Here is a 26,395-nt window from a genome sequence, read left to right on the forward strand (position 1 = left end):
TTGGAGGTCAAACGAAGTTGTGAATATTCTGGTTGAGCCTTGGTCGGTGGGTGAGGGGGGGGGGGTGCAGGTGGTATGGTATTTGAGTTGAGGGCTCAAGACAATGTAGAGGCTGAGGGAAGAAAAGGAGAAACTTGGGGTGGGGCTTGGAGGGGAGGTGGACAAGGAGGATCTTCCTACATTCCAACAGTGACCGCACTTCAAAAGCAACTTCGTTGGGTGTAGAGCGATTTGGGACGTCCTGAGGCCATGGAACAAAGGCGCTGTGTACTGGCATGAACCTGTTGGGCCGAATGGCCTGTTTCTGTGCTGTGAGTCTTTTTTAATAAGGGGTGAAGCTTGGAGGGGTGGTAGACTAGGAGGATCTTCAAGGAGAGGCAAGAGGGGTGGAACAGAGTGAGGGACTTGGATTAATGCAGTGGGCAGATTTGTGTTGCTTGTTGCTGATTGGTCCACTTTTTTAAGCTTGGTTACCCCCCCCCCCACTACTTTCTTTCTATATTTTTTTTTTAAAGCCTTTATATCGGCTGGCATTGGCTTGGTTTCTGTGCACATTGGCCTGGATTTTCCGATCGGAGGCTTCCTGGGTGCGGATGCCTCCGATCTGGGAAAAATTCTACCAACTTACCTGCTGGCTTCGTAGGTCCTGACACTTCCGCTCCTGGTCCGCGTGCGCAGAGGCCCAGGTATCCCAGGGACTCGGGCAGTTCGCAAGCGTCCCTGGGATCACGTGGGCCATGGGGAACCAATCAAAGAAGGGAATCCCCCTTCATACTTTCGACAGGTCTCTCCGCATAAACTTGTCAAAAGTATGAATGGGGATCACTCAAAATAACACGCACATTAAATAAATATTTTTAAAAACCACATATTTAAAATTACATTAAATTAAATATTTTAAACAGTTTTTTACAGGGCTAAAAATAAATTTACCTTTTTTTAAAAAGTATTTTAAAATTATAAATGAAAATTTTTATTTACTTTTTTAAAACTTTTATGCTAGTAAAAGCAGGCCTGCTTTTACCAGGTGTAAGATTTTTAAAGGTTTTCAGCGGGCGTAGGTTCTGCAGAAAGCAGAATTCTCCACCCGCAGAGGCCCTTCTCCAGGGCAGGCAGAGGATTCTTGACAGATCGCAAATGCCGGTTTTCGGCGCATGTGAAACCGGCACTTGCGAGGCCCCTACGGGTGCGTACACACCCGCGGGGGTCGGAACATACAGGCCAATATGTGCTTTGATGCTACTTAATTTGAGATCTTGGCCACTTGTTTTTTTATCCCTTCCAGGACATGCAGCCTTGTTTGGTTTTGGGTGAGCTGGGAGCTGCATCCCAGAATTTGACATGGTCTTAAACGCTAACTTGCAAACTGTCCTCGGCTAAAGTTATTGAACCTGCTCCGAGGCTGGATTTGTCTTGTGAATGGCGCAGGAGGCTAAATTGACGAGCCTTTTAATCATTTTGCGATAGTTCACTGACTCATACAGGACAGGAGGAGGCCACTCGGCCCATCATGCCCGTGCCTGTTCTTTGAAAGAGCTATCCAAATAGTTCCTTTCCCCCATAGCTCTGCAAGTTGTTCCTTCACGTATTTATCCAATTCCCCTTTTGAAAGTTACTATTGAATCTGCTTCCCCCGCCCTTTCAGGCAGCGCATTAAACATCATGACTCGCTGTGTTTAAAACATTTTTTTGAAAAGTCTTTTTATATGAAGTTGTTGTGTAGATGGTTTTGACTTTCTTTGGAATTATTGGTGGGTGCCCTATGGCTTTGTAAGAACACAGCATAAGAAATAGGAGCAGGAGTAGGCCATACGGCCCCTCCAGGCCGCTCTGCCTTTCAATAAGATCATGGCTGATCTTCGACCTCCGCTACATTTTCCTGCATGACCCTGTTATCCCTCGATTTCCCCTAGAGTCCAAGAATCTATCTTAAAAGATTTTTTTGTCTAGAGAAGATCAGCATGAAACTCTTTTCCCTCCAGTGATGGGTATGGGAATCTGGAGCGCCATCTAAATGGTAGAAATACACAACTGTAGAAATGCGTGAGTGTCCCAGAATGGTGATACTCAAGTATGGAGAGTGTGGTATGTGGCAACATTAATATTTGACAAGACGTTGTGACATATTTCACTGCCTCGAGATAGGAAGGAGAAAGGGTCTCGTATTCACTTTTCCAAGTGACGTCTTTAATGTGAATCTCCCTGTTACTGTCTGCCCGAGCCTGTGCGTTTCTTTTTTGATTTAAAAAAATTTCTCTTGTAGACTCGCATTGCTAAGCGTGGAAGGAAGCTTGTTGACTACGACAGCGCAAGACATCATTACGAATCTCTCCAAGGTGCAAAAAAGAAAGATGACGTAAAAATAGCCAAGGTAAAGTAAGCTGCACGTTCATTGAATGATACAGCACAGAAGGAGGTCATAAGGCCCATCGTGCCTGTGCCGGCTCTTTCAAAGAGCTATCCAACTCGTCCCGCTCCCCTGCTCTTTCCCTTGCAAAGTGTTTCTCCTTCAAGTATTTATCAAATTCCCCTTTTTTGAAAGTTACTGTTGAATCTGCATCCTCTGCCCTTTTCAGGCAGTGCATTCCTGATCATCATCTTGCTGTGTTTATAATTTAAAAAAAATCTTCTCTCCTCTGGTTATTTTGCCAATTATCTTAATTCTGTGTCCTCTCGTTACCGACACTCCGAGTCATACGGCACAGAAGGAGGCCATTCGGCCCATCGACTCCCACCACTGGAAACAGTTGCTCCATGTTACAGGAAACTTTGGTTTATCCGGAGGTTAACTGTCCGGAATGCTCGAGCCACCGGCAAAAATCAGGAGCCGTTTCGTTAGGTTTTTTTTCTTTTCGTTGCTTTTTTTTTCACCAGTCAGGCTCTGCAAGGCCTCGCTGAAGCTGTTGCTAAGCTGCAGAGACGCTTGCAAGGTACGGCCGACTGTGTTGCTAAGCAACAGGGTTTGTTGCCAGATACGGAGCTCAAAATCTCCATATGTTTCAACATTAACGCTGGTTTGTCCGGCAGTTTTGATGGGACGGCAACAGCTCGGTCCCGTCGGTGCCGGATCGCACAAAGTTTCCTGTAATAAAAATTACCATGGAATACTCGGTCACCTGCACTGCTCCAAAATGCCAAGTTCTGTAATTATTAATAAAAGTGAGGTGTACAAGATTTGATAAATTGGCGAATTCACTTGTTAACTGGAAATGCTGATTTTTATATTTCACTGGGTTGGAATCATCTGTATGTTTTAAATATGATTACCAGTATCGAGGGTGGAGAAGAATTTGAAAACGGTATCTGACTGGTACGGTGATGTTTCCGAGGCGCTCGGAGTGGCCAGAGGGAACTGCAGTCGTTTTTATTTTGCTCTGAATTGCCAGTGTGTTTCTCGCATTGTCTTACTGCAAGTTGACAGACTCTTAGGAGATCTTCTCAATGGACATGATGGATTGACTCTTTTTAAAAAAAAAAAAAATAAAAAAAAAAAAAAAATAAAAAAATAATAATAATTGAATTGCAGTCTGCCATCTTGGTAATGGAATCTTTGGCCCCCAGTAATGGAGGTGCTGGGACTCGGGTGGAAAATCCTTTCGTGTTGAGCTGGCCTGGTGTGTCCTGGAAAGCCAGGCACTTGTTTAGCAAAGCTAACTGACTTTCCTTGGTTTCCTTTCGCCCCAGGAGCAGCTGCCGCTGCTGGATAATCCCGAGAATGCACATGGCAAATTGCCACTTCTATTTAGTTTGTGCTGGCCATGGACTCTGGTCATAAACTGTCGTGCTTGGATGGCAGCTGTTGGGGGTTTTTCCACCTGAAATGCTGTTTCCTGGCGCCAGTCTTGAGTCACCGGTCAAATTCTGACCGACCACGCTCCCACGAAGCGCCTTGGGGATGTATTGCTACATTAAAGGCGCTATGTAAATACAAGTTGTTGTTGCTCATCTAATATCTCTGGGCTAGCGACAGGAGTATGTCAGCCCTTCGAGCCCGTTCCGCCATTCAGTTGGATCACGGTCGACCTGCACCTCCAATCCTCTAACCTGGGAGCAACTTAGTTTACCGCTATAGAGAGGAGTCATTAAACTAGGTTATTGCAGTTCCTCGTGGGCATTTATATTCAAAGTTAATCGCCCTTATTTGTTGTTTAAACACTTTTTATGTCCGGACCGTCTAACCATGGCTGCGGTGCCTGTTCTGCTGAGATGCACCGACATGATGCAGAGAAGGAATGTCTGCACACGGAGGCTCTTGTCACCAGCACCCAGGTTTCTCCCGACTGTTCTTGTTGTTAATGTTGGAAGCTGCGTTCTACTAACTTGTTCACACTTCACACAAAGGGGAGTGGAAATCTGGAACTCTGTCCCCCAAAAAGCTGTTTGAGGCTGAGTCAATTGAAAATTTCAAAACTTGAGATTGATTTTTCTTTTTTTTGGTTAGGCAAGGGTATTGAGGGTTATGGAAAAGGCAGATCAGCCATAATCTAACTGAATGGTGGAACAGGCGCGAGGGGCTGAACGGCCTCCTCCTGTTCCTATGCTGTTTTTAAGTGTACTTCAGACACTATCTTATAACTGCTGAAAATGTGAAGTTTTTTTTTCGGCTTGAAGGATGAGGTTTGTAAATGTGACGTGACGTGACGTGACGTGACTGTTGCATTTAACCCATGGCCTGGGTGTGCATGGTGGCACAGTGAGGAGATGGTTTTACGCTGCATCTCTGTATGGGAGCCAACCGTCCTCGTGTGTACAGAGATTCCCAAGAGGAAATTATTGGAGTTAAAAAAAAACATTCTTTTGTGTCTCTTTCCTCTATCTCTTCACTAACATTCCCCCCCCACTCCCCCCAGAAATTTTAAATAACCAATTCCAGTTAATTTTTTTTCATGCTTTACAGCAAGAGAAATGAGAAAAGGTTAATATTAAAGTGGAAGCTTGTCCTGACTCTTGATTTTTGAAGAGCTATTGGCTGCATCTCCTGGTGCACCATTTTTTTTTCTTTTTATTCATTCGTGGGATGTGGGCGTCGCTGCCAAGACCCGCATTAATTGCCCTTGAGAAGGTGGTGGTGAGCCGCCTTGAACCGCCGCAGTCCGTGCGGTGAAGGTGCTCCCACAGTGCTGTTGGGGAGGGAGTTCCAGGATTTTTGACCCAGCGACGATGAAGGAACGGCCGATTTTTATATTTCCAAGTCCGGATGGGTTATATTTCCAAGTCCGGATGGGTTATATTTCCAAGTCAGGATGGTGTGTGACTTGGAGGCGGTGTTCCCGCTAGCTTTTTCCTGGTTGTATTCGGCCCACTGCGCTGTGTGGTGTGTTTATTGGGTCAACTGTGCCTCTGGCTGGGGGAGATGTGAGTTGGAGCCCAGATGCTTCTCCCTCCCCCACCCCATGGAGGATAAAATCTGTGCTCGTGACTCTCCTCTCGACAGCATGGTGTGGGGAGGGGGTTGTCATTGGAAGATCCCATGGAACTGCTTGACAAAATACCGTTTTTAAAAACTACATCGTCTCTCCTCTGCATAGTCTCTCCTCTGATCTGGGAATGGAAAAACAGCCCAGTGGCCCCTGCTGCAAGGTGCATGTCTGTGGATATTGAGGATGTTTGTAATTCTCCTTAAAGTTGAATAATCTGACTACCTGCTGGCCATCTGAGGAAAGACCCACTTGTGTGAGGCACTGGAGGGACCATACTTCTGCATGACTCACCATCTTCAGGAGATTGTGGGGGGTGGGGGGGGGGAAATTTGTCTGGTGAGAGAGAGAGACGAGCACACCAGTGTATTTTCAGATTCATGAGCCAATAGGGGTGTTGGATTCCCAATATTAAGGTTCTGCTGTGGAGTCCTTTTTTAAACTCCAGTTTCTACTGTCTCTGAAGGATTATGTGTTTCTGCATTTTCGTCGATTGGAAAATTGATTTTTGGGGGGGGGGGGGGGTGGGGCAAAAGTGGCGCTATAACTTGGACTACCGAATGCCCGAAACACGGTTAGGGGCAAGAGCCTCCTTCAGTCAGTTGGGAGTCCCCAAAGTGACCCCAGCGTAACTACAGCCCGCATTGGAGCCGGAGGCTGACTGTGTTGGAGACTCGCTACCCTCCATGCTGTAGTCTCGACATTTTTATTCCTTGTCCAGGTCTGTGAAATGTGTCAATCTAAACACTCTCTTTGAATTCTGGTTTTCATACGGATATATACCAAGTCTTTGCTGCAAAAACTGAAATAAATTTGAAAGTAAAAGCATTTTTTTTATGGCTTTGGTGTGAGGGAAATATCCCTGTTGTCTCCCCCACCCATGAAATGGCGACACTTTTATTGTCTTAATTGTGATCACTCCATGTGTAACGAGGGTTTGAAATGATTTGGCGTGTATGTGTGACTGAGCTGGCTATTTTGATAGCTGATTCTTTCCCTGCCAAAGTGCCACCACAGTTCATTGCCCTTCCCTTGTTCATTGACAGCGTGTCACGACCGGACTGGGTTTCCAACAGTAAACTCAGCACTGCCAGCTTTGGAACTTTTCTTTGGTTTAAGCTGGTGAAGCAGCCTCCTAGTCTTGCCAATTGACTGTGGGCCGTTCAGGTCCCAGATCGACGGTATGGTCTGGTCTGAACGCCCTCTCCAGTTGGATTAGTAGCGGAGGAGCCACTGTTGACCTCTGCGTCACCGAGCTAGGTGGAGGTAAAGTTAGGGGAGGGGTTGGGGGAGGAAAGAAAGCTTCCCCCGCTTCCAGTTTGCTTTGCTGGATAGGTGAACAATGGGAGAGGATGGGATTGGGCTGGGCACTCACTCACTCACTCACTCACTCTACTGTTGGGATGTATGGGAGAACTGCTACTCTCCGTTTCTCCTCCTTTGCCTTCCCCCCTCTCTTCTCTTCCCCCCCCCGCCCCCTTTGCCTTCCTCCCTCTTTCCCCCCCCCTCCTTTGCCTTCCTCCCCTTTGCCTTCCTCTCTTCCCCTCCTCTCTCTTTCCCCACCCCCACTTATCCCTGAATTGATCGCGATCCAGGAGCACAATAACTGGGTTGTAGCCGGTGGGTAAACTTTTACATGCAAATTCTGGATCAAAGCCAGTGGTGGCAGCTTATAACACTTAAGCGGATAGACTTATCTGCAAACCACTTGTCGTGCTTGCTGCACTTAATGTACACCCTCGTTGCACACTCCTCCATCCACACACACTCTGCCGGCATTCCGTCGTAGGCCATTGGGGAGCCTGGACTCTGCAGCCTTGCGCTGAAGTGTTTCCGTGCGTTGCATTGTTGAGATTGCTAACTTGCGGTGACTAACTGCTCCTCTTCTGTCTCATTAACTGTTCTTTGCAGCTGACCTGCTTCTTGTTTAACTGTTGCTGGGAAGTACTTCAAGGTTTATCTGTGGCACGGTGCGGTTGATTAACACAATGCTTTATTCCACTCTTCCCTTCCTTGCTTTCTGTTCCCTTAACCCCCCCCTGGACTCACCAACCTGTTGCTCTTGCTGTAATCTTTCTGTGTGCTTTTGTTTTGTGTTTTTGTTTTCCTCCTTAGCCTGTCTCGTTGCTTGAGAAAGCCGCGCCTCAGTGGTGCCAAGGGAAACTTGTGGCGCATATCGTCGCCCAGTCCAATCTGCTCCGAAATCAGGTGACCATCGTTCCTTTTTTATTTTTGTCTTGGTGTGGCGTGTGTGTGTGGCTCTGCTTAACCGTCCATGTGGTTTGTGCTGTGATACGTACTTTCAGCTCTGTGTCTCTGTCTTGAATACTTCAACTGGCGGCAAACTGTGTGGTTATCGCCATTCTGCGGTTAGATTATACAAGGGCCAATTTTTATTTGTTTTCCATTTACCGTGCGGAAGTCAGGCAAAGGGAGCAAAGTTCCTGTAAAGGTCAAGGGTGGGACCAACAAGCAAAGGGAACCTTGGATGACAAGGGATATACAAAAATGCATTAGGAAAAAAAGGGGGGCTTTTGGCAGTTACAAAAGACGGAGGAAGCCCTAGAGGAGTATAAAAGGTGCAGGGGCATACTTAAAAAGGAAATTAGGAGGGCGAGGAGGGGCCATGAAACAACACTGGCGAGCAAAATAAAGGAAAATCCTAAGATGTTTTATAAGTATATTAAGGGCAAGAGGATAACCAGGGAAAGGGTAGGGCCCATTAGGGACCAAAGTGGCAAGCTGTGTGTAGAGCCAGATGAAGTAGGTGGGGTTTTAAATGAATTTTTTGCCTCTGTGTTCACTATGGAGAAAGACGATGTAGACATAGAAGTCGGGCAAGGGGACTGTGACATACTTGAACATATTAGCATCGAGAGGGAGGAGGTACTAGCGGTTTTAGCAGGCCAAAAAGTGGATAAATCCCCAGGCCCGGACGAGATGTATCCCAGGCTGTTGTGTGAGGCAAAGGAGGAGATTGCAGGGGCTCTGACACAAATTTTCAGAACCTCTCTGGCCACAGGGGATGTACCAGAGGACTGGAGAACAGCTAACGTAGTACCATTATTCAAGAAGGGTAGCAGGGATAAACCAGGGAATTACAGGCCAGTGAGCCTAACATCTGTGGTAGGGAAATTATTGGAAAAAATCCTGAGGGACAAAATTAGTCTCCACTTGGAGAGGCAAGGATTAATCGGGGATAGTCAGCATGGCTTTGTCAAGGGTAAATCATGTCTGACCAATCTGATTGAATTTTTCGAGGGGGTGACTAGGTGTGTGGATGAGGGAAATGCTGTGGATGTGGTTTACATGGACTTCAGTAAAGCTTTTGACAAAGTCCCGCATAGGAGACTGGTCAAGAAGGTAAGAGCCCATGGGATCCAGGGGGCCTTGGCGCGTTGGATCCTAAACTGGCTGAGTGGCAGGAGGCAGAGGGTGATGGTCGAAGGTTGCTTTTGTGACTGGAAGCCTGTGTCCAGTGGGGTACCTCAGGGATCGGTGCTGGGTCCCTTGCTGTTTGTGATCTACATCAATGATTTGGATGAGAATGTAAAGGGTATGATCAGTAAGTTCGCGGATGACACGAAAATTGGTGGGGTGGTAAATTGCGAGGAGGAAAGCCTCAGGCTACAGGACGATATTAACGGGTTGGTCAGATGGGCGGAAAAGTGGCAAATGGAATTTAACCCGGAAAAGTGCGAGGTGATGCATTTTGGACGGACAAATAAGGCAAGGGAATACACAGAGTGGTAGGACCCTAGGAAGTACAGAGGGTCAGAGGGACCTTGGTGTACATGTACATAGATCCCTGAAGGCAGCGGAACAGGTAGATAAGGTGGTTAAAAAGGCATATGGGATACTTGCCTTCATTAGCTGAGGCATAGAATATAAGAGCAGGGAGGTTATGATGGAGCTGTACAAAACGCTGGTGAGGCCACAGCTGGAGTACTGTGTGCAGTTCTGGTCGCCTCATTATAGGAAGGATGTGATTGCTTTGGAGAGGGTGCAGAGAAGATTCACCAGGATGTTACCTGGGATGGAGCGCCTCAGCTATGAAGAAAGACTAAACAGGCTGGGGTTGTTTTCCTTGGAGCAAAGGAGGCTGAGGGGGGACCTGATTGAGGTGTACAAAATGATGAGGGGCATAGATAGGGTAGATAAAGAGGAACTTTTCCCCTTAGTAGGGGGGTCAATAACAAGGGGGCATAGATTCAGGGTAAGGGGCAGGAGATTTAGAGGGGATTTGAGGAGGAACTTTTTCACCCAGAGGGTGGTTGGAAGCTGGAACTCACTGCCTGAAAGAGTGGTAGAGGCAGGAACCCTCACAACATTCAAGAAGCATTTGGATGGGCACTTGAAATGCCATTGCATACAAGGCTATGGACCAAATGCTGGAAAATGGGATTAGACTGGAAAGGGATTGATGGACGGCGCAGACACGATGGGCCGAAGGGCCTCTTTCTGCGCTGTAAAACTCTGACTCTATGACCCATTGCACTTGGTTTCCACTCTGTCCTCTCTATGTTGCCACTGGATTTCCAAGTGCCAGAGAAGGTTCTGCACCTGCAGTTGGCCACTGGCCCAATGATGGCACGTTAATGCTCCTATGGTGATGGGGTGCCCCACAATAAAGCGGCTGGTGTCTGGATACTCCTCCGATCGGAGGGTCTGAGGAGGCTCGGCAGCAAGCTGGAGAGGAGCCACGAGGCAAGTGTTAATTTTTCTGCCTTCCCGGGGGAGGGGGGGGGAACGTCTGCTGTCCACCAGTAGCCAGAAGGGCCTAAGGCTGCTGGCCACAATGCATCTCTCTCTCTCTCTCTCTCTCTCTCTCTCTCTCCTTTTTCTCTCTCTCTCTCTCTCTCTCTCTCTCTCGCTTGGGCTCTCTCTCTCTCTCTCTCTCTCTCGCTTGGGCTCTCTCTCTCTCTCTCGCTTGGGCTCTCTCTCTCTGGGTGGGTGGGTCCTACTTTAGTGAGGGTTAGGCTTTCCCCCTGGGCCTGGGACAGGTATTTCGGGCAATCGTGGGCCTGGACCAATCCAGTGGACCTTGAGTGTGCTCTTTGCTGTCCAGCATCGGAGAGCCAGGAAAATCGGCCCTATAACCTGTCCAACTCTCCTCTTTCCCGGCAGTAGGGGCAATGCCATTTATCATGGGATTCTGGTGAGTTGCCACTGGATTTTGTGCCTGGCAGCAACTCTGGAAGTTTAAATAGGAGCCTAGCGCCAAGTGGTTGGTATCACAATGCTCTCCTGAAACTGGTAATGCAATATCACATCACCGTACGAAGCATTATTGGTCTCCCAACATCTGGTTACTCTCAACTCTTGGGAAAACAGAGCTGTATTTTATCGAGGAAAAGGAGCTGATTCCTTGCGCTCTGTTTTTGCGTAACACCTTTAATACTTGTGTCCTAAGTTTGGAGTTTGAGGTAATCTCGGCAACTGGCGAAAGGTAAAACCGTGCGGAGTCGGGAGCGCCGAGCTAACTTTTAAAAGAGGAACCCTTTCCCTTCAGGAAATTCTGCTCTAGCTTGTATCTAAAACCCCGCCCCAGGTCTGAATCTCCTGTCGAGTTAATCTGTAAATAGACGGTCGCTGTCTGTGTTGTGGGTGTGCAACTTTAATCTTTTCTGGTATGTGAAATGATTGGGGGAAAACCCCAGCGTGTGAACCTGCTCTGGGGGAGGGAGATGGGTGGGAGGCAGAGAGAGTCCACACTGGGCCATGTATAGCTGGGCCAGCTAGCACTAAACTCGAGGTCTGTGCTGTGCTGCAAGGAGAGAGAGAGAGGGGGGTTCAGGGGACAGTTTATTGTTTACTTTCTCTCTTTCTAACATAAACTAGTGTGCAGGTGGTTCCTCAAGTACCAAGTGCCATTTAAAGAAGTTGGCCAATGCTAACTGACTTGGTGGGTCCCGCAGCAGTGTGTCTGTTTTTTTAGTTCACTCTTGGGATGTGGGTGTGGCGAGGCTGGCATTTATTGCCCATCCCAAGTTGCCTTAAGAATGCGGTGGTGGTGGGCCGCCGCCTTGAACCACTGCAGTCTGTGCTTTGTAGTGGTTTGCTACAACTGAGTGACTTGCTCGGCCACTTCCGAGGGCAGTTAACAGTCGACCACCAATATGGAAGCAGATGCTGGAAATAAATAAAAGACTGAAAATGCTGGAAACAATCTGAGCGTCAGTGGAGGGAGAAACCGAGCTAATGTTTCAGGCCGATGACCTTTCTGTTCTGGCCTGAAACTTTAACACACTCTTTCTCCCTCCACAGGTGCTGCCGGACCTGCTGAGTAGAATCATAGAGTAGTACAGCACAGAAGGAGGCCATTTGGCCCGTCGAGTCTGTGCCAGCTCTTTTGAAGAGCAATCCAGTTAGTCCCGTTCTTTCCCCATATCCCTGCAATTTTTTCTCCAAGTATATATTTTTTTTGAAAGCTACTCCACTGCATAAAAAAAGTTTTCCCTCATGTCGCCTCTGGTTCATTTGCCAATTGCATTCAATCTGTGCCCTCTCGTTATCGCCCCTTCAGTCATCGAAAACAGTTTCCAGCATCTTCGGTTATTTATAAATGGTTTGGCGTGGGACTGAAGTTGCTTCAAGGCCAGACCGGGTAAGGACGGCAGGTTTCCTTCCCTAAAGGACATTGGTGAACCAGTTGGGTTTTTACAACCGTCCGACGCCCCATTGACTACGTTTACTAATACCGGCTTCTTAAATGAATTCAAATTCTCAAACTGAAAAGGTGCGATTTGACATCTTTTTTAGTTCAGGCCTCTGGATTACTAGTCCTGTATCACTAACCACTACACCACCGTACCCAGTCTGAACTATTGCTATTCACTGAGCTGCCATGTTGTTAAAATGGTGATCTGGGAACTGGGCCCTTCTGCGGGTTAGTCCTGTGGGTTAGATCTCTGGTCACCGACTTTGAAGCCAGCCCAGATTGATGAGTCGTCTCTTGTCTGCTGGCTGTGTACGTCATGCAGAAGACGGGCTGCGCATTCGACCCTAGACGTAGGTCACCTTCGACCAGCTGTAAACAATGTTTCACATTTAGAAATGCTGGTTTAGCAGCAAACTGTAGTTTTAAAACTTTTTAGTTTACTAAAAAAAAAGTTAGCATTCTACAAAAATGGTGTAGTGGTTATTTAATATAAGGATAATACTTATAATTAGCATGATTTATTTGTAAATGCTTAATGCAGAGTGATCGATGGAGCTGTAGCACAAAACTACCCCTAATTGGCAAGGTCACTCGCCAACCTGAGGGTGGTTGGTGTGGGAAAGGGGTGGAATGCACCACTGGTGCAGTGGGGGGATGTTCCTCTGAAGTTGAAGCTGTGACACATTATTGGGGCAAAGCAAACTGAACTTCACTCTGTGTCTAGCCGTGATGGAAGTAGTTGATGTTGCCACTGGGTGCCTGAATGGAGCATGTTCCATTCCCCAGTGTCAACATTCCTCACCTCGGTGAGCACAAAACTAAAAAAGGAAGATTTATTTTCTTAACCATCTGGGTTGCCAAATGTTTTAACAAGGCCATAAAAAGTGCAAAAACAAAGCACTGGGGTTCATTTCTAGAAGTATAGAATTGAAAAGCAGAGAGAGGTTATGTTAAAATTGTATACAACCTTGGTTAGACCACACTTGGAGTAATTGTGCACAATTCTAGTCTCCATACATGTAGACTATCCTTTATCCGAACTTCCGAAAACCTCTTAAAAACCGAAAGTTTTTTTGTTCAGCGTAAGTCGTGCGCACGACGTGACCAGAGTGGCGCACGACTTACGCTGAGCAGGGCAGAGGGTCACAGAGTTCCCTCCTGGGTAGGAGATTGCAGGCTGAGCCGGGCAGTGTGAAGGAGGTACCGGGAGAGTGAACCCAACAATACAGCGGCCTGTCCGATATTCTTTTCTCCCCCCGACCCGACCCGCGGCCCGTCCGATATTCTTTTCTCCGCCCCCACTTGACCCTGACCTGATTTGCGGGCCAGCTTAGTAGGAGCCAGCCGATATCCGGCTTTCCAGAGAAGCAGGAAGGGGAATGAGACACGGAACAGTCGCAAGAGGTAGCCTGAACTTTTACAATTTATATTAAATACAAATTTCCCAGTCTTATAATAATACCTTCTGAAATCCGAAAACCGAAACTCAGCTGGTCCCAAGGCTTTTGGATAAGGGATAGTGTACATGTATTACCAGAAAGATACAGGCACTGGGGAAGGTTCATAAGTTACTAGAACTGAGTGAGTATAACAATCGGGAAAGACTGAACAGGCTGGGGCTCTTTTTTTCCCTCTAGAAAAGAGAAGGCTGAGGGGGTGACCTGACGGAGATCTTCAAAATTATGAAGGGGTTTGATAGGGTAGACATAGAGAAAAGGTGTTCACTTGTGGGGGACTTCAAAGCCAAGGGTCATAAATACAAGATGGTCACTAATAAATCCAGTAGAGAATTCAGGAGAAACTTAGTCGTAGAGTTATACGGCACAGAGGGAGGCCATTCGGCCCATCGAGTCCGTGCCGGCTCTCTGTAGAGCAGTCCAGTCAGTTCCATTCCCCCGCTCTATCCCCGTAGCCCTGCAAGTTTATTTCCCTCAAGTGCCTATCCAGTCTCCCCTTGAAAACATTGACTGTCTCCGCTTCCACCACTTCCGTCGGCAGCGAGTTCCAGGTCCTCACTGCGTAAAAAGGTTTTTCCTCACATCCCCCTGTATCTCTGGCACAAAACCTTAAATCTGTGTCCCCTAGTCCTTGTACCATCAACTAGTGGGAACAGCCTTTCCCCGTCTAGCCTATCCAAACCCGTCATAATCTTGTACACCTCTATCAAATCACCCCTCAACCTCCTTTGCTCTAATGAAAACAAATCCAGCTTCTCCAACCTGTCCTTGTAGCTAAGATCCCCCATCCCCCGAACCATTCTGGTAAATCTCCTCTGCACCCTCTCGAGGGCCTTCACATCCTTCCTAAAGTGTGGTGACCAGAACTGGACGCAATACTCCAGTTGTGGCCTAACCAGCACTTTATAAAGGTTCAGCATAACTTCTCTCTTTTTGTACTCAATACTTCTATTTATGAATCCCAAGATCCCATATGCTTTGCTAACCACTCCCAATATGTCCCGCCACCTTCGGGGACCTATGCACATTTAACTCCCAGGTCCCTCTGTCCCTGCACACTCTTTAAAACTGTGCCATTAAGTGTATATTGACTCTCCCTGTTCCTTCTGCCAAAATGCACCACCTCACACTTCTCTGTATTAAATTCCATCTGCCACTTGTCTGCCCATTCTGCTAGCCTTTCTATGTCCTGTTGCAGTTGATTGGTATCATCCTCACTGTTGGCCACACCCCCAAGTTTGGTGTCATCAGCAAATTTAGAAATTCTATTCTGTATCCCAACTTTTTTACCCAGAGAGCGGTGAGAATGTAGAATTTGCTACCACAAGGAGTGGTTGAGGTGAATACCATCGATGCATTTAAGAGGAAGCGAGATAAGTACATGAGGGAGAAAGGAATAGAAGGATATGTTGATGGGGTTAACTGAAGCGGGCTGGGAGGAGGCTCATGTGGAGCATAAACACCAGCACAGACCTGTTGTGCCGTGTGGCCTGGTTCTGTGCTGTAAATACTCTGTACAGTCAAGGCAAGCTGCACTGGGTGTCCCAACACTGCCTGTTCAGTTTACTGCAATGGAATTATTGTGTGTCTGGAATTCTTGGCTGCAAACCAGTAAAATCGCACAAGAGATTCCATAATCTGAACCTAATAATTCTGGAGCAGACGACAATGAACTCAGCTGGTCTCCACCTGGGGTGGCAGTGACTCATATATTTTAATTTAACAAGGAAGAGAAGCTAAAAATCTCCGACTAGAAAGAGGGGGAGGGAGAAATAAATGTTCCTAATGCTGTCAATTTCTGCTTGTTTGACCTGAATTAGCACTTTTTCTACACAACCCCCGTCCGAACCCTCAGCCGTGGCTCTGTGGGTAGCACGCTTGCCTCGGAGTCAGGCGGTTGTGGATTAAAGTCTCACTCCAGAGACTGGAGCACAAAAATCTAGGCTGCTATTCCAGTGCAGTACTGAGGGAGTGCTACACTGTCGGAGGTGCAGTCTTTTGGTTGAGACGTTAAATAGAGGCCCCGTCTGCGCTCAGGAGGACGTAAAAGCTCTCGTGGCACTATTCGGAAGGAGAGTGGGAGAGTTCTCCCCGGTGTCCTGGGTCAATATTTATCTTTGAAAGTACATCGCAAAAAAATTACCTGGTCATTGTCACGTTGCTATTTGTGGGAGCTTGCTGTGCGCAAATTGGCTGCTGCTGTTTCCTACCTTACAACAGTGACTACACTTCAAAAAGTACTTCATTGGCTGTAAAGCGCTTTGAGATGTCCTGAGGCCATGAAAGGTGCTGTAGAAATACAAGTCCTTTGTCTCTTTCTAGTAGAATTTTAAAACAAAAAAAAATTCCCAGGAGTTCAGTTTCTCTGCCCACCCGCCCTTGGAGCAGGTACTTCAGGCATGCTTCATCTGTAGGCTGTTGCTGATTTGGATTGACTCTCTCCATGAGTAGCCCCTTCCTGCTTTGGTGCATCTCGAGGTTGCCATGGTCACACCTGTAAATGCAAGCGGGATCGAGCATCGCTGTGCTGGCCATTGACTGCACTTTTTAAAAAGGTGTCTTCTGAAGCCAAGATTTTTCCCAGTCCAAGAAAGAGCTTTCATTCATAAAGTGCCTTCTCAGGAAGTGCCAAAGCACTTCGCAGCCAGTGGAAGTTCTTTTGACGAACACTCTCTTTATGTGGGGAATTGTGGCTGCCAGTTTGTGCGCAGCAAGGTCCCACAAAGCAGCCAATGAGAGAGATCTGTTTCGGTGTCTGTTGAGATGAATGTTCACCCAGACGCAGGGAGAACTCTCTCCTGTGAATAATGCCGTGGGATCTTTTGTCTACTTGTTTAATTACCTGAACAGGCGGATGGGGGCCTCTTTTCTTTAACGTCTCGTCAGAAAATTGGCACCTGCCAACAGTGCAGCACCGCCAACAGTGCAGCACCCCCTCCAGCGCAGCACTGAAGTGTCAGCCTGGATTGTTTTGTCCATTAGTGTGTGTAAATTTGAAAAGAAGTGGAAGAGGGATGAATGAGCAAACAACATGTTTAATTAAAATTGTTTTTTTTTACTAACCCCGAACGAAACGGATACTCTTGTTTTGAATGGCATTATTACTGTAATGGTATTTGTGGGTAATTTGAAAACTTACACAGCTTTTGGGGCCCACTGAGACCCTTTTTTTCTCTTTTTAATCTGACAACTACATAGAATTTACAGAAACAGGCCATTCGGCCCAACTAACATAGAAACATAGAAGATAGGAGCAGGAGTAGGCCATTCGGCCCTTCGAGCCTGCTCCGCCATTCAATGAGATCATGGCTGATCATCCAAACCCTAGCACCCGGTCCCTACACCGACAGCCATCCCACCCAAGCCCTATCCCCGTAACCCCCACGTATTTAATCCCCCCTAACACTGAGGGTCAATTTTTTTTATCATGGCCAATCAACCTAACCCGCACATCTTTGGGCTGTGGGAGGAAACCCACGCAAACACGGGGAGAATGTGCAAACTCCACACAGACAGTCACCCGAGGCCGGATTTGAACCCGGGTTCCTGGCGCTGTGAGGCAACACTGCTAACCACTATGCCACCGTGCTGCATAGTCTATGCCGGTGTTTATGCTCCACACGAGCCTCCTCCCACCCGACTTTAACTAATCCTATCAGCATATCCTTCGATTCCTTTCTCCCTCATGTGTTTATCCAGCTTCCTCTTAAATGTCCCTATGCTATTTGCCTCAACTACTCCCTGTGGTAGCTAGTTCCACTCTGGGTAAAGAAGTTTCTACGGAGTTCCTTTATTGGATTTATTAGTGACTGTCTTGTATTTATGAGCCCCAGTTTTGGTCTCTCCTCCCCCTAACCCCCATAAGCAGAAACATTTTCTCTACGTCTACCCTATCAACCCCCTTCATAATTTTCAAGACTTTTTTTGGTCATGCCCCAGCTTGTTCAGTCTTTCTTGATGGTTGTAATTGAGGAGTTAATTTAAAAGAATCTCACTCATTCTATTATCGGACAAAAGAAATATGAGGCAGGTTGAGATTGGCCTAGCTGAGGATTTGGGTTTGAACTATAATGAGCATCATTCCCATCAGACAGTTCTGTTGGGAGTACGCTCAACTGTTGTGACCACTTTCTCTTGCGTGGCCTGGAACAAGTAATTTTGAACACAGTGATGCCTTGAGTTATCTCCAAGTTTGCAGACAACACAAAGCTGGGTGGGCGTGTGTGCTGTGAGGGGGATGCCGAGAAACTCCAGTATGATTTGGACAGGTTGGGTGATTGGGCAGAAGCATAGCAGATGCAGTATAATGTGGATAAATGCGAGGTTATCCACTTTGGTGGCAAAAACAGGAAGGCAGATTATTATCTGAAGGCCAATAGATTGGGAGAAGGGGAAGTGCAATGAGACCTGGGTTTCCTTGAGCACCAGTCGCTGAAGGTAAGCATGCAGGTGCAGCAGGCGGTTAAGAAGGCAAATGGTATGTTGGCCTTCGTAGTGAGAGGGTTCAAGTACAGGAACAAGGATGTCTTGCTGCAGTTGTACAGGGCCTTGGTCAGACCACATCGAGTATTGTGTGCAGTTTTGGTCACCTTTATCTGAGGAAGGATGTTCTTGCCATGGAGGGAGTGCAGCGAAGATTCACCAGACTGATTCCTGGGATGGCAGGAATGACGTATGAGGAGAGATTGGGTCGATTGGGCTTATACTCGCTGGAGTTTAGAAGAATGAGAGGGGATCTCATTGAAACTTATAAAATTCTAACAGGACTGGACAGACTAGATGCAGGAAGGATGTTCCTGATGGTGGGGGAGTCCAGAACCAGGGGTCACAGTCTAAGGATAAGGGGTAGGCCATTTAGGACAGAGATGAGGAGGAATTTCTTCACCCAGAAAGTGGTGAACCTGTGGAATTCTCTACCACAGAAGGCAGTGGAGGCCAATTCATTAAATATATTCAAGAAGGAGTTAGATATATTTCTTAAGGCTAAAGGAATCAAGGGGTATGGGGAGAAAGCAGGGACCGGGTACTGAATTTGGATGATCAGCCATGATCGCATTGAATGGCGGAGCAGGCTCGAGGGGCCGAATGGCCTACTCCTGCTCCTATCTTCTATGTATCTATGTAGTTACACACCAACCAAGGTTAGAGTTGTGACAGGTGGACGGTGTATCTGGTGAAAAGGGGCGTGTTTTTGTTTGAGCGGTGATGGAATCTATGGGCTAGCGAGCGTCTAACCAGCTTTGACCACCTCAAAACGTCAACATTCGGGCTTCGCTAACGACCCTCTCCTCCGTCTGTATTTTACGTTTGAGGAAAAAAGTCCATTGCATCAACTCTAATGTCTGTAGATCAGTTCGAGAAAACCACCAATACAGTGGCATCAATAATTTTAATCAAGTATAATTAAGTGCGCACAATAACGAGGCAGTACGTATAATAGATGTATATTGCCCCAAGCCTTTGGAGAACAGGCAACCATGCCTTGAAACTGTCTGTCCCCATGTTCCTTGCACCTGCTCTGCCCTCTTTTCCCCCCCACCCCCCCGGAGACAGTTCTGTCTACCTAGAGTAATCACTGACCTACACACGATCTACGTTGGGGAATCACAGGCCTATACCCTATCCAAGTAGGGTAATCACAGACCTATACCCTGTCTATGGAGGGTAACCAGATAGCTGGTCAATGAAGTGTTAACGAACTCTTCTACCACATCACAGCCAATACTAATCCTATCATCAGCCAACATCCTCCCCCACGCCATGTGGTGTCACATGGTCATAACATCATCCAGCCCCAGCCAATCGAGACACTGTAGCCCCATTTCACCTATATTTTCAAGCTTCCAATCTGTTTTTCCCAGACTTTTTCCAGCAAGCCCAACTTTAAAACAAACTGCAGCGAGACGGTTGAGGATTGCACGGCTGGCCGTGTATGAGCGGACTATGTGGTGTGGTACGGAACCATGCAGACCAGATAAAATTGCCTTCATGCCAGATCTCTGCTGGTGCACGAGATTAGCTCTCAATGGCTTTGAGGGAGGTCAGGGAGGTTTAAAAAGAAATCGTCTTGTGGTTCTTGCTCCTGGATCATGTTGCAGTGACCGTGTGAGTGAGGGATGTTGGCCGAGGACAGGATTGGCATTGGTTAGAAGAGTTTGTCAACACTTCATTGACCAGTTATACACAAAGAGAAGAATTGGTGATTGGGAGACGGAGATTGTTGGAGAAATGCAGTTTCTGGAATATTGGACTGACAGCATCTGGTTACCCTCCATATCTATGGTATAGGTCTGTGATTACCCTAACCAGACAGTGTACAAGTCTGTGCTTACCCTACATAGATGCTGTTTAGAATGGCGATTACCCTACATAGACAGGGTACAGGTCTGTGATTACCATCCGTACTGTTTGGTCTGGCAATTGAGAGTCTTTGAATTAGCCAATGCTTCAGCTTAGATTTTCAGTCTTTTTTTAATCGTTCTTAAAATGTCGACCGTTATTATATTTATTTGGGATGTTTTTGTGTTTAAAGGCAGAAGAAGAATTTTTAAAAGCCCAGAAAGTGTTCGAGGAAATTAATATTGACTTGCAGGAAGAATTGCCATCACTATGGAACAGGTGGGTGGTCAGTCTATTGGTGAGTGGTCTTTCCGCTGTACTGGGAGGTACCAGAGGCTGGTACCGAGATGGCTTGCGGCAGCTAATGGCAGTCTGAGTCTTAGTTTGCCCTTTTACGTAAAGATGAATGTCGTTTTGCTCTTGGCTGCTAGTTAATGTCACTAAGTGGCCCATAGAGCAAGATTGACTGCTCCATCACAAAGCACAGGTTGCAAAATATTGTAAAGTTGGAACTGTTTCATGTATTGAAGGTTTGCAGCACGAAACGTTAACCTGTCTTTTCTGTGAACCAATGCTTGACTGACTTGTGCATTTCCAGAATTTGTTTTTCCTGTCTGTAGCACTTGAATTTTTTTTCCCCTCGTTCTGACTCTTGGGACTAGTTCTGCCCGCGACTCTTAATTACAGAGGGACCTGGGGGTCCTTGTACATGAAACACAAAAAGTTAGCATGCAGGTACAGCAAGTAATTAGGCAGGCAAGTGGAATGTTGGCCTTTATTGCAAGGGGGATGGAGTACAAAAGTAGGGAAGTCCTGTTACAACTGTACAAGGCACTGGTGAGCCCACACCTGGAGTACTGCGTACAGTTTTGGTCTCCTTATTTAAGGAGGGATAGACTTGCATTGGAGGCAGTTCAGAGAAGGTTCACTAGGTTGATTCCTGAGTTGAAGGGGTTGACTTGTGAGGAAAGGTTGAGCAGGCTGGGCCTATACTCATTGGAGTTTAGAAGAATGAGAGGTGATCTTATTGAAACATATAAGATTCTGAGGGGGCTCGACAGGGTAGATGCAGAGAGGATGTTTCCCCTCGTGGGGGAATCTAGAACTAGGGGTCACAGTCTCAGAATAAGGGGGCACACATTTAAAACGGAGATGAGGAGGAATTTCTTCTCTGAGGGTCGTGAATCTTTGGAATTCTCTTCCCCAGAGAGCTGTGGAGGCTGGGTCATTGAATATATTCAAGGCGGAGATGGACAGATTTTTGAAAAACAGGGGAATCGAGGGTTACGGGGAGCGGGCAGGAAAGTGGATTTGAAGGCAAGATCAGATCAGCCATGATCTTACTGAATGGTGGAGCAGGCTCGACGGGCCGAATGGCCTACTCCTGCTCCTATTTCTTATGTTCTTAAACTCTGCATTGACGGTGGCTCTCGGGCGGTTTAAGGTCTAAGGTTCCTCTGGTTGCGGAAGTGACCAAGCACTCGATGTCCACTGTCGCAGAGTAATGATCCACTGCTGCAACTCTCCTCTAGTCAGTATTGGAATCCCTTCACTAAAAGGCTGCACCAGGCACTTTTTTTTTTTTTTTCCTTTCATAGAATCATACAGCACTGAAGGAGGCCATTTGGCCCGTCGTGCCTGTGCCAGCTCTCTGAAAGAGCTGTCCAATTAGGTGCACTCCTCCCAGCTCTTTCCTCATAGCCCAGCACATGTTTCCCCTTTTAGTATTTACTTAATTCCCTTTTTGAAAAGTTAACCATCAAATCTGCTTCCTTTCAGGCAGTGCATCCCAGATCATAACCACTCGTTGCATTAAAAAAAAAAATCTCCATCTACCCTCTGGGTCTTTTGCCAATTAGCTTAAATCTGTGTCCTCTGGTTAATGACCAGTGGAAACTGAGTAAATCCCTCATAAGAAATCCTCCCTTTCCACCACCACTTCTCCTCCTTGCCCTGCCACCCTGCTCAACAGTAGCCCAACTGATTAAGGTATTCAGTTACTAAGCCGTACAGAGCAGGAAGGTCGAGTTCTGTCTTTGATCTGCAGTGAGTTAAATGATGTCCTGCCAGGGGCAGTGATAGGAGATCGATGGATTTTTGCTAGTAATGGTATAAAAGGATATGGAGCAAAAGTAGGCGGATGGAGTTAAGATACCGATCAGCCATGATCTCATTGAATGGCAGAACAGGCTCAAGGGGCTGAATGGCCTCCTCCTCCTCCTACTCCTGTGTTCCTATATGCCACTTGTTCCAATACCCTGAGGGCAGATCAAATGTGTGTTTTTTTTGTTGCAAAAGTCTTCAAAACAGATTTTTTAATTGTCCCCCCCTCTCCCCCAATTGGATTATTCTAATGGTTGACGTTTACTTCATAAATTTGGTTTATGATAAAATGGGGACACGTGTTTCCATTACCACATTCTGTGGACATTTCCCCAGCAGGGTGGGAGGAGGTGCTATAATCTTAACTCCAGCCTGCCTACGTTAATGGTATTCCTCATCTCCAAATTGGACACAGATGGGGGTTGAGAAATGCCGCCGTAAGTGAGATTTAACGTGTAACATCTGTCACGGACAAAGTTCAGCCGTCTAAATTAGTTTCCCGGATTATTGGTGCGGTTGTGCAGCATTGGGTCGCTTGAGTGTTGCTTTAGTGGAAAAGATGTCCACTCCGTACCACTTTGCCGAATTCTTGCTTTTAACCCTGACCCGAGGTGGTATTCTGTAGCCCTTTTGAGTGGAGACAGGAACCTAGCACTTTCCCCCACACAGGAGCAAAGCATCCTTGGCCACACTTTTGACCCCCTCCCTCCCCCATTGCAACTGGCTCCGGTGCAGGAGCAGCAGAGGATGTGAAAGGTTCGAGGGGAGAGAATACTCGGGACAATATTTCTTTTCTTAAATGCTTCCCCCAAATGTTGCCCAAATTGGATTATTCTCGTGGTTGATGTTTACTTTTTCTATTTCCCCCCCCCCCCCCCCCCACTGCCATGTTTAATTTCCTCCTGCTCCCTGTTTAATGAAAGAGGGTTTGCTCAGGAGAAAGGTGGCAAGGAGATATTTGAGGCCACATCTTTTGATTAGGCACTTTACAGCCTTCTGGACTCCACAGAGTTCAACAATTTCAGATCATAACCTCTGCCCCTATTTTTTTCAAATGGCAGCTGTTGATGATTCTGCCATCCCCATTTACACCTCTTCTCGACACATCTTTTGTTTCTTTACTTGTCCCATCTCCTATTGCTTTCTACAATCATACCTTTTTTGTCATTTAATCTCTCCTGCCTCCCCTCCTATCGCAGACCTTCCCTTTTTGTTCTTTCCTCCCCTTTCCCCCTTTCCCTGCCCTTGCTTAAAATCTGTTACATCTCTAACTTTTTCCAGTTCTGACAAAAGATCGACCTGAAATGTTAACTCTGCCTCTCTCTCCGCAGATGCTGCCTGACCTGCCGAACATTTTCTGTTTTTATTAAAGATTTCCAGCATCTGCAGTATTTTGCTTTTGTATTTGAGGCCTATGTTTGTCCTGGCTTCCTCAAAACTTGTAACCCACAGAAAAGATGGGGCGAGAGAGAGCACGAATGCTGGAAATCTGAACTAACTTGGCAGGGGGATGGGGTACAGAGTGGAGCTATAGTAGGGGGTGATTTACAGCCAAATACAGAGGGAAAAACAAGTCAGCTGGGAAGGCAAAGCAAATATGTGAAGGCAAAAGAGAATATGGCAGGGCTGGAAGGCATTTATTTTAATGCAAGGAGTCTTGCAAATAAGGTGGATGAACTGAAGTTGTTGTTGAACACATGGGAGTACGATATTGTTGCTATCACGGAGACATGGTTGAGGGAGGGTCAGGACTGGCAGCTCAATATTCCGGGGTATAGAATCTTCAGGCGAGACAGGGGGGGGTGTAAAAGGGGAGGGGGTGTTGCAATATTAATTAAGGAGTCAATTACTGCTGTAAGGAGGGATGATATATTAGCGGGTTCCTCTAATGAGGCCATATGGGTAGAACTTAAAAACAAAAAGGGGGCAAGCACTTTGCTGGGAGTGTACTATAGGCCCCCAAACAGTCAGGGGGAGATAGAGGAACAGATATGTAGGCAAATCTCAGAAAAGTGCGAAAATAATAGGGTAATAATAGTGGGGGATTTCAACTTCCCCAATATAAATTGGGATAGTCAGAGTGTGAAAGGCTTAGAGGGTGCAGAATTCTTAAAGTGCATCCAGGAGAGCTTTTTGAACCAACATGTAGAAAGTCCTACAAGAGAGGGGGCGGTACTGGACCTAATTCTGGGGAATGTAGCCGGGCAAGTGGTGGAAGTGTCAGTAGGAGAGCATTTTGGCGACAGTGACCACAATTCGGTGAGATTTAAGGTGGTCATGGAAAAAGACAAAGACGGCCCGGAAATAAGGGTTCTAAATTGGGGGAAGGCCGATTTTAATATGATAAGGCAGGATCTGGCCAAATTGGACTGGGAGCAGCTACTTATAGGAAAATCCGCATCAAAACAGTGGGAGACTTTCAGAAGGGAAATAGAGAGAGTACAACGCCAACATGTTCCTGTAAAGGTCAAGGGTGGGACCAACAAGCAAAGGGAACCTTGGATGACAAGGGATATACAAAAATGCATTAGAAATAAAAGGGGGGCTTTTGGCAGTTACTAAAGACGGAAGAAGCCCTAGAGTATAAAAAATGCAGGGGCATACTTAAAAAAGAAATTAGGAGGGCGAGGAGGGGCCATGAAATAACACTGGCGAGCAAAATAAAGGAAATTCCTAAGATGTTTTATAAGTATATTAAGGGCAAGAGGATAACCAGGGAAAGGGTAGGGCCCATTAGGGACCAAAGTGGCAATCTGTGTGTAGAGCCAGATGATGTAGGCGGGGTTTTAAATGAATTTTTTGCCTCTGTGTTCACTATGGAGAAAGACGATGCAGACATAGAAATTGGGCAAGGGGGCTGTGACATACTTGAACATATTAGCATCGAGAGGGAGGAGGTGCTAGCGGTTTTAGCAGGCCAAAAAGTGGATAAATCCCCAGGCCCGGACGAGATGTATCCCAGGCTGCTGTGGGAGGCAAAGGAGGAGATTGCAGGGGCTCTGACACAAATTTTCAGAACCTCTCTGGCCACAGGGGATGTACCAGAGGACTGGAGAACAGCTAACGTAGTACCATTATTCAAGAAGGGTAGCAGGGATAAACCAGGGAATTACAGGCCAGTGAGCCTAACATCTGTGGTAGGGAAATTATTGGAAAAAATTCTGAGGGACAAAATTAGTCTCCACTTGGAGAGGCAAGGATTAATCGGGGATAGTCAGCATGGCTTTGTCAAGGGTAAATCATGTCTGACAAATCTGATTGAATTTTTCGAGGGGGTGGATGAGGGAAATGCTGTGGATGTGGTTTACATGGACTTCAGTAAAGCTTTTGACAAAGTCCCGCATAGGAGACTGGTCAAGAAGGTAAGAGCCCATGGGATCCAGGGTGCCTTGGCGCGTTGGATCCTAAACTGGCTGAGTGGCAGGAGGCAGAGGGTGATGGTCGAAGGTTGCTTTTGTGACTGGAAGCCTGTGTCCAGTGGGGTACCTCAGGGATCGGTGCTGGGTCCCTTGTTGTTTGTGATCTACAGAAATGATTTGGATGAGAATGTAAAAGGTATGATCAGTAAGTTCGCAGATGACACGAAAATTGGTGGGGTGGTAAATTGCGAGGAGGAAAGCCTCAGGCTACAGGACGATATAAACGGGTTGGTCAGATGGGCGGAAAAGTGGCAAATGGAATTTAACCCTGAAAAGTGCGAGGTGATGCATTTTGGACGGACAAATAAGGCAAGGGAATACACAATGAGTGGTAGGACCCTAGGAAGTACAGAGGGTCAGAGGGACCTTGGTGTACATGTACATAGATCCCTGAAGGCAGCGGAACAGGTAGATAAGGTGGTTAAAAAGGCATATGGGATACTTGCCTTCATTAGCCGAGGCATAGAATATAAGAGCAGGGAGGTTATGATGGAGCTGTACAAAACGCTGGTGAGGCCACAGCTGGAGTACTGTGTGCAGTTCTGGTCGCCTCACTATAGGAAGGATGTGATTGCTTTGGAGAGGGTGCAGAGAAGATTCACCAGGATGTTACCTGGGATGGAGCGCCTCAGCTATGAAGAGAGGCTGGACAGGCTGGGGTTGTTTTCCTTGGAGCAAAGAAGGCTGAGGGGGACCTGATTGAGGTGTACAAAATGATGAGGGGCATAGATAGGGTAGATAAAGAGGAACTTTTCCCCTTAGTAGGGGGGTCAATAACAAGGGGGCATAGATTCAGGGTAAGGGGCAGGAGATTTAGAGGGGATTTGAGGAGGAACTTTTTCACCCAGAGGGTGGTTGGAATGTGGAACTCAATGCCTGAAAGGGTGGTAGAGGCAGGAACCCTCACAACATTCAAGAAGCATTTGGATGAGCACTTGAAATGCCATTGCATACAAGGCTATGGACCAAATGCTGGAAAATGGGATTAGACTGGACAGG

General features: G+C 46.8%; 1 protein-coding gene across 9 annotated transcripts in view; it reads left to right on the forward strand.

The window, feature by feature from the left end:
• The window catches only part of LOC147120673 (myc box-dependent-interacting protein 1-like), a 185,797-nt gene that overhangs the window by 88,746 nt on the left and 70,656 nt on the right, over positions 1-26,395 (forward strand). For 8 of the 9 annotated variants that reach the window (XM_085986849.1, XM_085986850.1, XM_085986854.1 and 5 more), the window contains 3 exons: positions 2,264-2,371; positions 7,533-7,625; positions 20,068-20,153. In XM_085986849.1, the coding sequence (XP_085842975.1) occupies positions 2,264-2,371; positions 7,533-7,625; positions 20,068-20,153 (287 nt within the window). The remainder of the gene's footprint in view (positions 1-2,263; positions 2,372-7,532; positions 7,626-20,067; positions 20,154-26,395) is intronic. The other variant, XM_085986851.1, reaches the window with a different exon arrangement.

Source organism: Somniosus microcephalus, chromosome 4, assembly GCF_052327205.1.
Source record: "Somniosus microcephalus isolate GS21.2 chromosome 4, FLI_Smic_1.0, whole genome shotgun sequence".
Taxonomy (NCBI): domain Eukaryota; kingdom Metazoa; phylum Chordata; class Chondrichthyes; order Squaliformes; family Somniosidae; genus Somniosus; species Somniosus microcephalus.